We start from the raw sequence: 18,400 nt of genomic DNA on the forward strand, positions 1-18,400 counted from the left end.
AATAAAACAAGTTTTAAAAAGAGACTTTTCCATTTGATTACATTTTGTATGATGATTATGCAGAAAAAGTAGAATTGGGCTGAAAGATCTATCACTTTATCACCTATTCAGGTTGTAAATCATGTTTTTAAAAAGTAACTAAGTAATTAATTACTTTTGAAAATAAGTAATCAGTAAAGTAACTGGATTACTTTTTTGGGGGAAGTAATCAGTAATTAGTTACTGATTACTTTTTTCAAGTAACTTGACCAACACTGTGCATGTATGTGCATGGAAGGACAAACAACAGTCACGACTAAAGTGGTCCTGAAAACACATTTCTGTTTCCTTCCTTCTTCACAGCTACATGATGAGAGCAGATCAAAGATATTCTGAGGTGCTTGTGTGTAATATGGAGGTTCACTTCCAGCTGATCTGTAGAGTACAGTTGTCTGTGATTTTGGGGGAGTGTCTCCTTGTCTGTCATATAAATAGTCTGCTGCTTTGTTAGAGTTGGTCTCTCTTCCAGTTTGCCAGTCTCAGGTTCTGCACCAATTAGTATCTAATCTTTTGATCTTTTACAGGAAAACGCTATTACACATCAACAAAAATGGAGGCCATCAAGAAGAAAATGCTTATGCTGAAGTTGGACAAGGAAAATGCGCTGGATCAGGCGGAACAGGCGGAAACGGACAGAAAAGCAGCTGAAGACAGAAGCAAGCAGGTAGGTCACACAGGTGCAAATCACATGAACTCATCAGTCCGGGGGTTTATATGAGCTTAGTATGTGTGTAGTTTAGCATCTTGTACCAATGAGAATGATGAATGGAAATAGGAAAGATGACTTTTTGAGACTTTCCAGAGACCCAGTGATGTTTTATCTGTGGTTTTGGTGGATGGTAGTCAAACAAGGACCCGAGTCTGCTGCTGAGGAAAGCCCAAAAATGTCCATTAAAATCTAACCCTGTGTTTCTTGTCCCACGCTGTCAGCATGAAGACGAGCTTCTACAAATGCAAAAGAAGCTGAAAGCAACAGAAGATGAGCTGGATAAATACTCCGAGGCCTTAAAGGATGCTCAGGAGAAGCTTGAAGTTGCTGATAAGAAAGCTGCTGATGTGAGTAAAACTAATTCACAGTGGTGTGTTTGGTGCATTTCATAATACCACATTACGGATCACTGACCAACCATTACAGTCTGAAAATACAAAAGAAATGTGTCTCTTCCACAAAGCAAACAGATTAGCAGGGTGCTGACGTGGATGTGACTCTTTGGGAGATTTTTTCCCTATTTTATGACTGGGAAGAAGAAAGTGTAATACATGATACCGTGCTCTCTCAGTGGTGGCATTGTGTCTCACACAGCTGATGGTCAGTGTAAACCAAGCCAGTTTGAGTTCCTGTTTCAGCCTTGCATTCCATTCTCATCATGCCCTGTGCTTACGTCTCACAGCTGTTGGGGGATTCAGAGCCCTTTTTAACTCTGATGTCAACCACCCAGCCTTGGCAGTGAGATTAACAATTGTTCAAGTCCATTTTAGGTACCCATGCCTCCCAGATCACAGTAACTGACGGCCTTTATTTAATGGATGTAGCCTAATTTAGGCTCATTCACTGTGGCTCTCACAGCACAATAAGAACTAGACTATCATAAACCAGTGGGCTATTGCACTCACCTTTCTCCATCTAGTGGCATTGTAAAGCGCTTTGAAAAGCGCTATATAAATCCAATCCATTATTATTATTATTATCTGTTTTACTTTCATACTTCAGCTCGTGCTACAATGTTTAGTTCTCAAAGGTGTCCATCCAAATGGTTCTCTTTCACACACTAACTTTGAGAATTTAAACTAGCGTCAGATTCACAGGACAGGCTCTCTGTCAGACATCGCTGAAGTGAAATACAAATGCAGGCCATAAGAGGCTGAAAGGAGAGGGGAACACATGGAAAACAAACAGATGATATGACAAAATGACTTTTTATACGCACACTGAGGGGTGGTTAGAAATGAGACACCACTGAGGAAAGTCAGACACGGATTAAACTACAGAAAAGAGGGTGGGGCAGATAATCATACACAAGGAAAGACAAGACAAGAGTAGAAGGTCAGACATGAGGAAAGTGATGTTCAAAGGGAGGAAGAGGAATTAACCAAAAACCCATAAATAACACAGAAACTGACTAAATATAAACAGAGACAGAAGAGGAAACGGGGAGATTTCTATTTCTCCATCCAGTCGAACCAGTCGAGCCAGTCGGACCAGTCGAACCAGTCGAGCCAGTCGAGCCAGTCGAACCAGTCGAGCCATTAATTACAGAAACTCAGTCCACTAATTTAGCTCTTAGGTACAGTCCATATGTTTTGGGACAGTGGCACACTTTTTGTAATTTTGCCTCTATACAGCACCACACTAGATTTGAAATCGAACAATCAAAGCCATTTTCAAAAACCTTTCTTCAAAAGATATGGCAGTAAATCGGATGAGAATCGTACAAAAACATTTAAATATTTATACAAATATTTAAAATATTCCAGGAAAAAGGGAATATTATTTATCAGTCCAATGGATAGTACTAATGTCTTTAAAGACAATATCACTATTAATCATTCTTTAGCTCTCATTTTCCAGAGTGTTGATTATGGACACGATTTACCAAAATAAATCTCTTTTACTATCCATCAGTAGTCCTTCAAATAAACCATAGCTTAAAGATTTTAGTTTGCTGTCAATGATAAAACCTGCTGTTCTGTAGCAGTCTCACAATAAACGTTCAAAGGTTCCACCTTCATCAAGGTTCAGCAGAGGACCTTTTCTTATAGTAATTTAATCTTTCTATATTCTCTTGATTCATAATTATCACCATGACCTCATCATCACAAGCCATGGCTGCCATTCTGTATGAATCACAGATATTATTACACTCAACCTGAGGATCTATCTCGTTTTGCTGCACGGCACAGACCAGAGACTCGATCTTCCAGGTGATAGATCCAACGACGAGGGAGGCTGGGAGGATTGGTTCACTCTCTTTGGGGGGAGAGAGCATCTGCATTGGTGCTCCACGAGTCTGGGAAGTTTGTATAGTTAAACTGGGCAACCAAAAAAAAGACCACCTGGCTTGGAGTGAGTTTGATCATTTTGCTGGTTCTTGTGGTCATCCAAACAACAAAGGGATGTTCAGCTTCCTCTTCAAGTGCCTCCATTCTTCCAGTGCCAGCTTCACCACCAGCAGTTCTCACCTCCCCATGTTGTAATTGTGCTTTGTGGGTGACAGCTGATGAGCAAAGAAAGCCAAGGGGTGCATTTTATCAGCAGCCCTCTGGCATAACACTGCATCTACCCCAGAATCCAAAGTGTCAACCTCCTCAATGAACTAGAGTGTGTTGAGCAAGAATAGGTGCAGAGGCGAGCAGATGCTTAAGATGGTCGAAGATTTCCCAGGCTGAGACATTCCACTAGAAAGGCGTCTTAAGAAAAGTCAGACTTTGCTATTGTTCCCGATAAACCAGCGATAGAAGTTGGAAAAACCTAAAAAGTAGACACTGTAGATGTTTCCTGGATATGGGAACTACCACTGCCTGCACTTTCACCATGAATTTGCTGCATTCAACTATCTTTTGGAGCAAAATGTCCTGATTTGAAGTGAGGCCACAAAGAACTCACTCACGTTCTCCCCACTGTTGTCATTGGATGGTGATTGCATCCTGGTGCAAATCAGTGTCTGTTGAGCCCATTGTGGTCGGATTGTTGTGTCATGAAACCAGCAGAAAGATGGACCCACTCACAGATCACTGAGAAAACATCATGACTCAGTGTTTCTGAGTTCTCAGTTGGTATTGTTTAGCTTCCTTGTTCTTCCCAGTTTAATCATTTTGTATTTCTAGTTCTGAATTGTTTGTTCCCTTTCGTGTCCTGGTTGTCTTGGTCTCGTCTGTGTTCTCCCCAGCCTGTCATGTCTGTCGCCCTCTCCATCTTCTCAGTCTCGTCCCCTGTCCCAGTGTTTGTATATCTTAGTCTGCGTCTTAGTATGTTTCCTGTTTTATTTTGCCAGTCTCTCATCCTGTGTTCAGTTTTGCTTCCTCCCTTCCTGTTAGTCTGATTATTTCCTGCTGTGTTCCCTCCTGTTTCCCATCCTCCCATTATCCTGTGTGTTGTCCACTGGTGTGTTTCTCAATGCTCCATGTTCTTCTCACTACTCGTTCCCAGCTTTCAGTGTTTAGTTTTTGTGTGTACAGAAATAAAGCTGCCTGTTCCAGTTTGCCCTCTTCGTGTTTGAGTCCTGTAACTGGGTCCCACCTCTGCCTGGGTCTTGACAGACATAGCATTTTGCAATCTGGCGCCATCTGTTACAGCTGAAATTTCTTAGGTATCAAAAAGCAGAAATGAGGTTTTCTTGGCAGTCGTAATTTTTGCAAAACCAAAAGAACTCAAAAGTATACAATACTGTACACAACAGTACTCCAGGGCATAATGTATCTGTGCGTGAACAAATCAGTTAGGCAGAAAATAGCCTTCAAGCTCTTGAGCTCTGCAGGAAATGTGGTTTTATCGAGGTGGATTTTTTGGTAGCAAGACAGAAAAGACAGAATTCCTGCTAATGTTGTTCAAATGTGAATCGTAGTTCTGGTCTTCGTGTGCTGCTGGTTCGGTAAATTTTGTTGTTGCACAATGAAACTGGCAGCTGTGGAATCTGTGAGATCTGTGCATTCAGCAGAGACACTGTTTGTGTACTTTTTCACTTATACCTGCTCTTTAATTGGTTAAAGACCTGTTAAATCTAATATTTGTAAATATATGTTTAAAAAGAAAATTTCAAGCAAAGGGTTTTTCATGTTGTCATTATGGAACATCGTACGTGGAATTTTGGAAATGAATTTAATCCATTTGGGAATAATGGTGTAATATGACAAAATGTGGAAAAAGAGAGAATACATGCACTGTATCATGATCAGCTTCTGGCTGAGTACATCATCCTAACTCACTGAAAACCAAAAGTGAATTTACAAAAAATCTGCTCCTTGTATTCTCAGGCAGAAGCAGAAGTGGCTTCCCTCAACAGACGTATCCAGCTCGTAGAGGAGGAGCTGGACCGCGCTCAGGAGAGGCTGGCAACAGCTCTGCAGAAACTGGAAGAAGCTGAGAAGGCTGCAGATGAGAGCGAGAGGTGACTCTGCTGTGACCTCTATTGTTCTTCTACGATGAGTATCACAAGTCAAGCATTATAGGAACCGCTTGAATGTCAGTGACCACACTTTTCCCGTTGGAGGGTTCATGAACATACTGTGCTAAAACCACACAAAAAAGACCTGGAACTGAAAACGTATCTTAATATATATATATAGAGACCAAGACAACGAGGACATGAAATGGAACAAGTAACTAGAAATGGAAAAGCTACAGACACGTGACTACAATGAAATTACATAACAAACTTAGAAATAGCGACCAAACTAACAACCTTGACGAGTCCAACAGAAAACAGGGGTCCTTACAATCTGTGTAACCTCTGTAAGGCCAAAGTATCGCCTCATGCTACTGGTACTCACACCAACACCAGCCAAATGCAAAACTAAAAAGTACCAAAAAAACATTCAGAAAAGATGAGGCGGGGAAAAAGTCAGTGGCCTCCACCTGTTAAACCTTTGCTGTTTAGGACGTGTTTCATTGTTGCTTCTCTGGTGCACTTCTTAGTGTTATTAAGACCAAAGCAGCTCAAACAATCCCCTTTGCTACTTAACAGATCAGGTCAATGTCTGAAAGTTTCATTGAGTTGGTGCTATACTCATTTTTTTAATTGAGTATTATTGCACAGTCTATTATTAGCGGATGATCTGATATCTTCGTGTTGGTGTTGGTTCCCAGATCATCATGAAAATGTTGTTCCAGGTTCAACATCACAAGTGACCAATCAGAATGTTGTGATGTTATTCTTTTGCGCGCCAAGCCATTCCTGCATTTATGAGATTCCAATGTTGCAAGGACAATATCAATTCTGCGTACCGTTTATTAAAGGGTCAGCGTCCAGTGATCGGCGGACAGAGGTGGTTTCTCGCAGCTTAAGTACAGTTTTTTGTTTTACGCCGGTTTTCCCCGAAGTCGCAAAAGTCACAACATTCTGACTGGCCACCAGTGTTGGTCAAGTTACTTGAAAAAAGTAATCAGTAACTAATTACTGATTACTTCCCCCAAAAAGTAATCCCGTTACTTTACTGATTACTTATTTTCAAAAGTAATTAATTACCTACTTAGTTACTTTTCTAAAAACACGATTTACAACCTGAATAGGTGATAAAGTGATAGATCTTTCAGCCCAATTCTACTTTTTCTACATAATCATCATACAAAATGTAATCAAATGGAAAAGTCTCTTTTTAAAACTTGTTTTATTAGTTTTAATCTTTTAACTTTATGCATGAAGCAAAAATTTAATTATCTGCAACATTCACTGACTGGAAGAAATTAGTTTAACATTTAAACCTATTTTCTGCACATTCCAGCACATAAAATAAAATATTTTGTGTGTTTACACTCAGTCTTTCAAATAGATGCAAGTAAAACACAGCAGAAAATAAATAAAGTCAAAGACTAGCGGTCCTGTTGCTCTATTTTCACCTGTAAAGCAGGAGTGGGGTAGGCGGAGGTTTACCCTGGTGCAGGTGTGCAGCGGTCAGTGGAAGAATCCGCGAGTTTCTCTGTGAGTTTCCCATTACGTCGTAGCTACTCGGTGCTTGCTCGGAGGTTTAGGGTTTTTTTCGCTGTAAAAAGAAGTTTTCTTCCCACGCACAACGGACACTAATGTTTTTGTCACTTTTTATGGAATCAAACTCAAAGTAAGGTCAGTACTTCCACGCTTTAAACGCTGCACGCTCATACTCTCTCTGCACTCGATATATGATCCATTGTTGATCTGCACACAGCTGTTGTCACGAACGTCGCACTCGCTTACGTCACTGTCATGAGACATTCTCGCAAAAAAATCACGGTTTTAGTAACGCAGTAACGCAGCGTTCCTACGGGAAAGTAACGGTAATCTAATTACCATTTTTGCAATAGTAATCCCTTACTGTACTCGTTACTAGAGTTAAGTAATCGGATTACAGTAACGCGTTAATTGTAACGCGTTACTGCCCATCTCTGCTGGTCACTTTCAATGTTGATCCTGGAACAACACCAACACGACGATATCAGATGTGCATTATTAGCTTCCTCCCAGTCATATGTAAGGCAGCAGCATCTAAACCGAGGTTATTAATACCACGTTCTTTTATTTAGCTGACAGATTTTCAAAATTAACTGTTCTATGCATCAAATCCTATCTGCCCCATAGAAAACACTGTGTAGCTATGGTGACAGGTCACTGTGTGGCAGCACCATGACAGGTCCGTGTATCCTAAGTGAGGCTCTTGATCACATATTTGATCACCACACTGGTGAGGAGGAGAGAGGCCAGGAAACTGACAGTGAGGATGGATCAGAGGAGGAAGCGTCAGAAGCTGAAGATGGCACGGAATATAATCCAGATAAAGAGGAATGACGATGACGATGACGGCCATCGAATCCTGCTTTGAACTGTTGCTGATTAATTAAACATGATTTACATGTTGTTATGGGCGATTCGCTTTGACAGCCACAATACTATTCAGGGTCATCATCAGCAAGACAAACTGGCAGTGATTAGAGGTTTGTGACGAGTGTGTGGAATAGCAGCCACTCATCACTCATGTCCAAACATCACAGTGTCTGGTCACTGGTAGGAGACGCTGCCCTTTCAAAAAGTATATGCCAAGCAAGCAGTCTAAACATTAGGGGTGGGGGAAAAAATTGATACTGTGTAGCATCGTGATATTTTGTTTGCTAATAATGTATCGATACAGGGACAGCAGAAATCAATATTTTGTTACAAAAAGGGTTTTTTTTCTGAGCAAGAATCCTGACATTCCTTCACTGTCCAAATGTGTTTAACTTGTTTTTGGCAGCAATAAACATGACAGTTTACTTATTTTAATTTAAAAGTTTTATTTTAATTAAGTTTAAAACTTTTTTATTTAATGTAAAATTATATTTTGTTTTAATTTACTTTCAAATTCTTCAGTTGCTGAAGGGGCTGCATAGTTTTCATAAACTGCATAGTTCAGAATAGCTATAATTGTACCAGATGGTTGATTCAGTTAAGTTGGACTAGACTGTAATACAAACCGTTCAGTTTGTCAACAATCAAACTGAAATGAGAGAAAGACTGAGTGTGAGACTTTGATATTAGAGAAAATGAATATTGATAAAGTTTACCTTTATGTACAGAATCTGAATATCGCAAAATATTTTTAAAAATTGCAATAATATCGTATCGTGCGTTAAGTATTGTGATAATATCGTATCGTGGGATGTATGCTGATTCCCACCTCTACTAAACATGGCATAAAGATGTGTCAGAAGTGCAGTTTTGGGATAATTTCCTAGTCACACAAATAAAACATTCCCGTCTACTTTTGGCCACAACAGGTGTTGCTTTATGTGACTATAAAAGATTTTAAATGGTTTAAAAACAAATGTTCTTAACGTTGTAACTCATCCAAAGTAACCTGCGATAAACAGTAGACTGTGTTTCATCTGATCATTTCTTATAGTCAAACTAATCCAGAAGTATTGTTTTTTCAGATTAATGAGACTTAGAAAAACTGTAATGCTCACAAGAACGTGAGCTGATTACAAAAATCTAACACAACATATAGTGATAATATATGTATTATTATAGTTTCTATATCTGATCGGGAACACAGAATTGTTTTACATGAAATGAATGAAGCATGAGGGTTAAAAATGTTTAGCGGTGTATTTGTATTGTCAGTAAGGATGGTTTGTCTGCACAGAGGCATGAAGGTCATTGAGAACAGAGCTCTGAAAGATGAAGAGAAGATGGAGCTGCAGGAGATTCAGCTGAAGGAAGCTAAACACATCGCTGAGGAGGCCGACCGCAAATACGAGGAGGCGAGTGTTTTTGTTCTTGTCTGTGGCAGACGCTGCAGTGATGCACTTTCTTTAGGAAGCAAAGACATTTGAAAGGAGCTGCTAACTGTATCTACCTCTGTGTTGTTATTGCAATAATACTTAAATAGCAAATCCACGGTGCAGGACCTTAAACTCTCACACTTTCTACTCAGGTTGCTCGTAAACTGGTGATTGTAGAAGGAGAGTTAGAGCGTACAGAGGAGAGGGCGGAGCTGGCTGAGGCGTGAGTACATATACCGTGTTACCTGCCTCATGTTTGGCGTTTTTTGAAGGACAGAAGCAATTATTTCCTAGGAGCACTGCTTCAAGTGTTTACAGGGGTTTTTACATATCATGGCAAACATTTAAACTGTTTTCTGCACCAACCTGTTGTTGTCTTCTAAAAACTCTCAAAGTAAATGTGCTGAGCTGGAGGATGAACTGAAGAATGTCACCAATAACCTGAAGTCCCTGGAGGCCCAGGCTGAGAAGGTGAGGAAAGGCCAGAGACACTGAAAGTGAACATGTATTTTCAAAACGTGACTTTTTACATATAAGAATAAAGAAGCTGACACAGCACACTCGGGAGTATCTCCTTGCCCCGCCGTGACACTTCACCATCCTGCAGACGTCTCCTCTGAATAATCTTCTCCTTCCACACAGTACTCGCAAAAGGAGGACAAGTATGAGGAAGAAATCAAGATCCTAACTGACAAACTGAAAGAGGTGAGCAAGAAAAATGACCTGTAGATATTCTAAATGCTGGATTTATTCATCATTTTATTTAAAATATTTTCTACATTTAAATGAGCGCTGCGCTCTAAATGTTTTGATGCTTTGAGAGGTCAACACGGCTGCGTTTCTGTTACTTCTTCAACTTCGTTGTCTGATCAAAAGTTGTTTTTAACAGGCCGAGACGCGAGCTGAGTTTGCTGAGAGATCTGTGGCCAAGCTGGAGAAGACGATTGATGATCTGGAAGGTAAAACACTTGTTTCTCAACATAATTCACCCTTTAATTACCGTATTTTTCAGACCATAAGGCGCACTAAGCGAAACAAACACAGTCAAATAAGTCAAACTTTCCTCAACTCATTCTTCTTGCTTCCTCCACTTCTGTACCATTGATTCATTAATGTTGCATTCTCTGGCAGCTGCTCTATTCCCATGTTGTTGCAGCATATGAATGACTAACCTCGTATTGTGGATGGATTATCTCAGTTGTTCTCCTGACTGAAGTTTGGTCCGTTTACAGCATCCTGCTATGATTGCATTTGTCCCTGACCATCAGGAACCCTCATGTTATCCAGTGGAAAAAAGTTAGCGTTCATCCTCCAGCTTCACTGTTTATATTATGCTAACATAGCTGTGTTGCTAGCCAACACATAGCACAACATTATATACCAGCTAGCCCAACTTCAGTAACCCTACAAACGTCACTGCTGTTTAGTTTTCTGTCTTCATTTATGTTAGAAGTGATAGCAGAGCTGTACTTTTGAATGTTTCAGAAATCTCTCAGTCAAACATGCTATGGTTGTGTCCAAATTCATGGGCTGCATCCTCCTGAGGACCCAGCCTTCGCGGTCTATGTGGGCCGGGTCATCAGAAGGTCGGGTAGGCCGGAAGTAAACGGCTGTGGAACTGGACGGTCTCGCCTTCTGATCAGCGTCACCGCTGTCTCGGTGGAGTTTAATAAACTCGGCCGTCTGCTCCTTGCTATCTAAAATATAACAGGACACTGGAGTAAATTCTCGACTGTCTCACACTTCTGATTAATCAGTTTTCTGTTTGACGTTTATTCAGCTGTGTGAAAACCACCCGGGGGATTAATAAAGTTTTATTTTATCTAATCTCATCTAATAACTTTAATCTCAGCCAAACCGATTTACTCGCGAACAAACAAAACACTGAAAAAAGCCCAACAATATCATTTATAGGTTGTCTAAGTGACTTATATATTACTATATATTACGTTTAACCTGAGTAGCAAAAGTCTGCGGTGATCTGATCATGATGTGCCGGGAGTTGTGCCGTTCTCGCCGGCTTCAGTGACCCTCGAGCTTTTGGCGAGCTATTGAGCTGTTGGGTGGCAGACGTCTCCGAAAACGTCGAAGCACTTTTGCAAATATGCGATATCTTGATAAACCAAGCAGATATTTGATGTTTACACAGCTACTTTCTCGCCTGAAAATATGTTAAAAGTTTATTTTGTGACCCAGAAAGATTAATATGAGTAATTTTAAAACTTAGTAGCGGCCGCCATTGTTGGAAACTGGAGTTTGGCTGGGCCGCGCTATGAATTCTGGGATATGGTAGGCCACGAAGGACACACCCGACCCATCCTTCAAATTCGGGGAAAAGGAGCATTTGTCAGCTGCATTCGGAGGAGTCTTTGAATTTGGACAGCCTTCGGCGCGTCGCTGTGACGTAATCGGTCTACAAATGCGTCCTCAGGAGGAAGCAGCCCATGAATTTGGACACGACCTATATCATGTTATTATATATCAACACAACACACGCCTAACGCAGACATGAGCGAGACAGATAAATATGAAGGCTCGGACGTAAAGATGCTCCTGAGACAATCCAGCACATAACAGCAGCGTACAAGATGCTAGCAGGCGTACATGCATGTACGGGAGGACGTCTCCAGTAAGTTCGGTTGTGATGAAGAGTCCAAGACAGTGAGCAGCACTAACACAGAAAACAATGCTACTCTTATTAAGAAAGAACTGCTTAGTTCATTTTTATAACTCAGTATTTCACTGTGAATGTTTCTGCAGATCAGTTTCAGCCTCTTTGTTCAAACTGTTTTCTTTCTTCATTTTTGTCTCTTGTCTGTGTTTACACCCACAGATGAACTTTATGCACAGAAGCTCAAGTACAAAGCCATCAGTGAGGAACTGGACCATGCCCTTAATGACATGACCTCTATGTAAGTTGTGACAGCACATGGATGCACATTGAAATCAGCCACTTTGTGATTTAATAATGAATTGTGCCATAAAATATGCATTATTAGTAAATTGATTTCAGAGCATCAGGTTGTCCATTTTACTGCATTCATTAAAAAATCTTAATTTTTGTTAAATCAGGTTTTTAATTGAGTGTTTAATCTTTTTTTTTCTAAATGAACAACTAAACATTAAAGAGTTTGATAGTGTTTTGCACCCAGAATAAGTGCACTGTAAACGTTACGGTACTGATGTTCTGTGTGGCCTCTTCTTACTGTTGATACACAAACAGTGGGTACAGAGTTCAGACACTATTGAAGGCTGATTTTTGCTTGTTTTGGGACCTCAAAGATGCTGAACACACACTAAAGGTTTAAACCAGGGGTCAGCAACCTTTAACACCCAAAGAGCCATTTGGAGCCAGTTTCCACGCAAAAGAAAACTCTGGGAGCCGCAAATACTTTTTAACATCTAAAATGAAGATAACACTGTATATATTGTTTGTTACCTTTATGCTTTGTGTGAACAACTAAGGTGTGTTGTTTATGAAATCCATGAAGTGCTACAGAGAAAATTACATTTTATTTATGTAATTAACACATTTTGAACTCTTAAAGAAATATAACAAAAGGAAAGCTGAACTAAAATGATCCAGCAAACAAAAATTGTTATATCGTCTTTGGGCTTTTGGAGCCTTGACCTGACTAAAAAATGAAAAAATAGATATTTGCAAAATTCTGCCTAAATATGTATTTTACCTGGTTAATGTGTGTGGCGGGGCGTGGTCTGCAGCGCTGCTGCAGGGGAGGCGGACGCACCTGAGCGGAACCCGCAATCACGCCTCGCCACCTTAACGTCTATGCTGTTGAAAAGCTACAGCCGGCTGTATGCGTACAGCACCCGTGTGTGAAAAGTGGTCAATAAAGAGATGCTGAAAAGCGTGTTCATGCAAACATCGTCGGGTCTGCTGTGATGTTTACAATGGGACTTCTGCTCCTGAACCTCTGCACACAGCGAAGTCACTTTCATCTTTACAGGACTGTAAGCTGTCGTCTGTGAGGCGTGAGCGGTGTTTGTTTTAACATAGTTCATGGTGGAGAATAGCTGCTGACATAATGTGGATCCGAAGATCCATAACTGGCCTACCTGGGGTCGAAAGTCTCGATAAATGCACGGCGTTTCGGCGGGTACACCGGCTTCCGCCAGTCTGACGCTTATTTTGAGCGATGAAAAAATAATAAAATATAATTTTATTTTTATATTTCAATATCACAATAATCTTCCAGTTTAGAACTACAAGTTAAAACAGAACTAACATAAATAAAATACCCTTCAGCTAAATACTTCTAATTTATTTTCCAAAACGCGGAGCCGCACTAAAGGACTAAAGAGCCGCAGGTTGCCGCCCCCTGGTTTAAACTGACTGTGACTTCCTGACGCTGTAACGAGGGGCATTGCACTCATCGTATAAGAAACGAGTGTCTGAATCTAGACTTTAGATGGTGATGCTATGGATTTGCAGAGGCCATAAAGCAAATTGAGCACCTCTGTTAAAGCTGATTCATCAATGAGCTCTTTTGTCGTGGCCATGTGATCTGTAAATATCGACCTGCTTGTAGAACATATTGAATGGCCTTTTGCACTTGTGTTGCCTCCATTACTTATTGTTATTTCAGATATAATTGCACTTACTGTCTTTTGCTTCTGTTGTTTTCAGCTAAATGTTCAGAATCTCCACCATCCTTCCAGGTTGTGACCATTACGCTCAACTCTGCATCTGTGATCGCCGACCTGTATTTACAGTATTCCCACTAAATCCTCGAGGTTTGCTCCCGTGCAGTTAGCCTCTTATGATCCAGTTGTCCGTGGATAATCGTTTGCTCTCTTAAATGTTGTCTCGTTTTGCTCTTCGTTGTGCTTCTGTATCAGTTCTGTGCTGTATCCCTGTTTAAGGAAACATCTCTGGCTTACGTCATCTGCATTCATGGTTTATTTTCTTAGTTTGAAGTTATTAATATTTGTCTTGCAATTTCGACGGGCGTTCTGCAGTGTTCAGTCCCTAATGAATGCTTTCAGGATTTTCTTGTCTCAGGAATTCATGGAAAATTTGGTGATGAAAACCACATCTGGATAGAAATATCACCAACCTATATATATAAATATACTTATAGATTTTCCTGAATTGTGAATTACAAAGTATTATGCTTGTAAAGCCTTGGTGAAAGTATGTCTCGTGTTCATTTGTCTGTCAGCAAAGTAATTTGAACAGTTTTGGAATTTGGTGGAGACGTGGAGCACAGGCGAAACAATAAAACCATTTACATTTTGTTGCACATCTGGATCTCTTTGTTGAAAATTACACGAAAGCAGAGATTTGCTGGACTGGTGTTTTAAACTTTTTGAAAATATAAATGAGTGGGGGCATCTGCAGCGTTCTGCAGTCGCTGGTCTGTGCATTAAATACAACAGAACAAACAAACAAAAGCTGTTGAAGACACCGAAAACATGACTTGTCATTAAATCAAATGGTTAAATACTAAAGGTGAAATGCTGATGCTGTGTTCTGGTGGTTAACATGGAAAATTGACATGAATTTGACTCTCCGTTTGTGCACACTGCACATCGATGATACCCTGCAAAGCATTGTGAGATGTAAGAGCTACAGGCTGTTCTAAAGAAATGTACCTGTTGGAGCTAAATGTGAAAAGCAGCGCTGCCTCATTGTGCCTGTTGACACTTCTACTGGAAACATGGACTTACCTGGGATGCCCCTGCCTGCCCACTCGCCTCCTCCAAGAGACACCATGATGTTCAACCATGTAATCAACCCTTAGCGATTGCTGCCTTTACCCACCTCTCTCCCTCCCTGCAGATCCCAAAGCCCCCAGGCCACAGTGATCTGTCACACTGGGCCAATGCATTTGTGGGCTGACGGGTCAATATTATTATGTTTTTCTTTGTCAATATGATTCGCCAGGCTGAAAGCGAGCTTAAAGGGCTGCTGTCCCTACCAGCGCCGAGAGCAGCATATTCATCCATTTTCATTACCGACTACTTGAGCGCCTTGAGACAACTGCTGTTAGGATTTGGTGCTATATAAATAAAATTGAATTTAATGTAATTGAACTGACACTGGATTGCACAATCAAATTTACTAATGCAACAGGCCCCTCCCCTTAGCTTTCCTTTGAACTCACACACCTTACAGAAGAGTTTTACGTGGATGGATAAAACTGAACAAACAAAAGTAAAAAGATAGAAAAGCTAAGAGAGATAATAAGAAATAGTTCTTTTACTGTCGAATTAACTGGCATGTTAAGAGCTGCACTGTCAACTAGTAACAAGCTCTCACAGTCACAAGAGGCTGCTGTTTCTAACATTAGCTGTGCAGCATTGCAGGAGGAGGGACAGCAGTAACAACAGAGTGAGGAACAGAGAGCAGAGACTGTGATTCCAAAATCAGATGTAGGAGTACGAAGGTAGACTCAGCTACTTTGACCATGAACAACTCTAAAGTGAACACCTCACGCTAAAGTGGAGCCTTTAAGTGGCATGAATGAGTGTAGGTGAAGACCTGTGTGCATCGTGAGGAGAAACAGGAAGACATGATGGACACAGTGAGGAAAGACTGTGACCCTTCAAACGAATGAAACAGGTTTTTGAGTTTTCTATCTATGCTGAGCAACGGTAAGAATCCGACTTTTAAATTAAATTAAATAAAAAATTTGTCTGGGTTTATGGTTGATAAACAAGCTGGAGTGGAAGATTGCTGCTAGTCTTCCTCAGAATGTGCGTCAAAAATATTTTATTTAGGGACTGTAAAATGATGTAGTGGTTTGCATAAGAAAGAAGAAAACAAAGCATCTGAATCTTCTTTATTTGGCCACGTTTGTGCAAACAAACAAGGAATTTCACTCCTGATGGAATGAGATGAAGATCAAGATGAAATAAACAGGTCTGGGGAAATAAAAATGGGGGAAATACAAAAGAAAAATAATAAAAAATAAATAAATACAAACAAATATTTAAGATTTAACAGTTAGTAAGGTGATAAATGTAAAAAGATAAAGGGGAAAGTTCCTTTAAAAGTGCCCACCAGCAAAGGCCAGCCTAAAGACATTTAATAATGGCCCTATAATAACGACTCTTTTCCCTGCTGGCAACAGAAGTGATCAAATGTTTCTTATAACCTCTTAAGCCCCAAGCCTAACTGATCTCCTGCCTTTTGCCCCCGTGTCAGGGGGTGTTGGGGCTTAAGAGGTTAAACATTGTGGCACGATTGTGGCCAGAGGTGGGAAGTAACAAAATACAAATACTCCATTACAGTATTTGAGCTGAATTTTCAGGTATTTGTACTTTATTTTCAAAATGTACATTTAAACGTTAGTTTGAGGGTCACATGACAACAGGCTTAATAAACTGATCCGTGAGGCCAGTAATGTTGTGGGGATGGAGCTGCACCCTCTTAAGGTGGTGTGGGAGAGGCGGATGTTGTCCAAGATGAGGACGATGTTGGACAATACCTCCCACCCACTCCATGACATGCTCACCAGTCACAGTTTAGTTTAGTTACTTGCTGTTCTTACTGTCTTGGAGCAGCTACTATATTTCCAGCTAAGGAAAAGAGTGAAAGATAACCTCTTTCAGATTTGACCAAGTGCATCTTGGTCTATGTTTGTGTCACTTTTGTTTTACATTGGCTTTGCGTTTGGTTTGCTGTGTGCCATTAAATCACTGCAAGAACTCCTGTTATCCGGTCTTTAAGTCTGACGTCATTAGCCGTGACAGGGCCCAAAGTCAAAGGATCACTGCAGCATCACTGAGAGTTAAAAACAGTCTAAATTCTTTCATCTTTAATAAAATGATCAGCATTGCTGCTTTACCAGGTGTAACAATTAAGTTTAACATCCAGGCATCCATGAAAATAGGATTTATTACATTTAACAGAGTTAGAAGTTAGCAGGAAGTAAGCAGGAAGTTAGCTCGCTAGTTTCCATCTAAACATGTTCTGACTGAGAGATTTCTGAAAAATCTAAATGTTCAGCTCTGCTATCACTTTTCCCCATTTGATAACGTGAGGGTTCCCAATGATTTCCATTTAAAAAACTGAGCTTTAAAATGAACAGTGGCTGACAGTGATCACTGACTGTTTTTAGGGGCTTGTTGAGATTAAATAGAACAAGATACAAAACATTAAAACATGTTTAAAAACACAACAACCTTATTAAGCGCAGAGTAGTTTGGACCAAGAAGCAGGATTCATACGTCATCACCTAACAACGGGACATCCCACCTGCTGTGAATTAGTACAGTACAGCGGTTATTATTATCTCTTGTCACGTCCTGGTTATAGATAAATAGATCTTTATTGTCACTGTTACAAGAACAGTGAAACCCAGTTTGGCAGCATGTAGATTTATGAGAGTTAAAATAAATAACATTCACCTAAGAAATCAAATTGTCTTGTGTAAACTGTATATAGTGTTAAATAGACCTACAGTAGGGTGGTACTTCGAGAGCCATAAAGCCATATATTATATTATGAGGTGGTACTCATTGTGAAAAGTTTGAGAACCACTGGTTTCGATTAATTCACTGAATTCCACCTTTAAAGCAACTGTATACTTCATTCTGTATTCTGTACAACCCTACAGTAAATTGTTAGTGTTACATTTGTTGAATTCAGTTGTGTCGATCCACAAAAAGCAGAATGTCAGCTGATCACAGCCTGTACACAAAATCTACTGAAGCTCATATTAGAAATTATTGTGACTTCTTATTCTTTTCTCTTGGGGTTCCCGCACATGAAGATTCTCACTTTAGGCCCGGGCCCTACTCATTTTGCTGTTTAGGTGTGAAGGCACTCTCTCTCAAAGCAGACAACAGAAAATAATTACTTGAACAAAGAAGTTGAATTACTACTTCAAATCTTACTAGAGTATATTTTTAAACATAAGAATCTGTACTTCTGCTTAAGTCAATAATATCTGTATTTTTGCCACCTCTGATTGTGGCAATCCTTTAGTTTATGTGCTATGTTCAGAAGCCTTTGTAAGAATCTGGTTTTTGTTTTGTTGTGAAATAAATGATTAATTATGTTGCAAAACTAACATATTTTGTCACATTTTGCAATTAAAAAGTAATCTGAGCACAATAACACTTTTATATCCAGCATTCCTAAAATACACTTTTATGAATGTTGAATTTCAAATATTAATATTTATTCCACTTTCTTAAAAGAAAAACTTTAGCACTCCTTTTTTCCTCGTTTTCGGCCTACAAATTTTTCCTAATTCCAAACATTACCGTTTTATTTTTCAAGGGCTGGCTATCTAACGCTTGATTTAAGCTTCTCCAGGCATCGATGTTGGCTATTTTTAACTTGTTCTCACTCCCAAAGCGTAACATTTTATGCATTAGAATTCAACATTAATAAATCAATGGTACAGAAGTAGAGGAAGCAAGAAGAATGAGTTGAGTAAA

At 39.9% G+C, this 18,400-nt stretch overlaps 1 protein-coding gene across 2 annotated transcripts; it reads left to right on the forward strand.

Annotated features, from left to right (window-relative positions):
• Positions 1–512: 512 nt before the first annotated feature.
• Positions 513–13,865, forward strand: LOC102784476 (tropomyosin alpha-1 chain-like). Of its 2 annotated transcripts, XM_087834879.1 has the most exons (10): positions 513–703; positions 970–1,095; positions 5,011–5,144; positions 8,848–8,965; positions 9,139–9,209; positions 9,382–9,457; positions 9,629–9,691; positions 9,876–9,945; positions 11,820–11,898; positions 13,635–13,865. In XM_087834879.1, exons 1-10 carry the CDS (start codon positions 590–592, stop codon positions 13,636–13,638), a joined length of 855 nt encoding a protein of 284 aa, XP_087691005.1. In that variant the 5' UTR covers positions 513–589; the 3' UTR covers positions 13,639–13,865. The 2 variants fall into 2 exon arrangements, with proteins under 2 accessions (XP_087691005.1, XP_087691006.1); XM_087834880.1 differs by lacking the exon at positions 13,635–13,865 and having other exon boundaries at positions 11,820–11,902.
• The last annotated feature ends 4,535 nt before the right edge of the window (positions 13,866–18,400 follow it).

The sequence above is a fragment of the Neolamprologus brichardi genome, chromosome 22 (genome assembly GCF_056152115.1).
Source record: "Neolamprologus brichardi isolate AB-2024 chromosome 22, ASM5615211v1, whole genome shotgun sequence".
Taxonomy (NCBI): Eukaryota; Metazoa; Chordata; class Actinopteri; order Cichliformes; family Cichlidae; genus Neolamprologus; species Neolamprologus brichardi.

What these genes read in the sequence shown, in the direction of transcription:
- LOC102784476 (XM_087834879.1), top strand. Translation starts at nt 590, where the DNA reads ATGGAGGCCATCAAGAAGAAAATGCTTATGCTGAAGTTGGACAAGGAA. An exon ending in CCGACCGCAAATACGAGGAG is followed by an intron (nt 8,966 to 9,138) that starts GCGAGTGTTTTT and finishes CTTTCTACTCAG; the next exon opens with GTTGCTCGTAAACTGGTGAT. An exon ending in GACGATTGATGATCTGGAAG is followed by an intron (nt 9,946 to 11,819) that starts GTAAAACACTTG and finishes TTACACCCACAG; the next exon opens with ATGAACTTTATGCACAGAAG.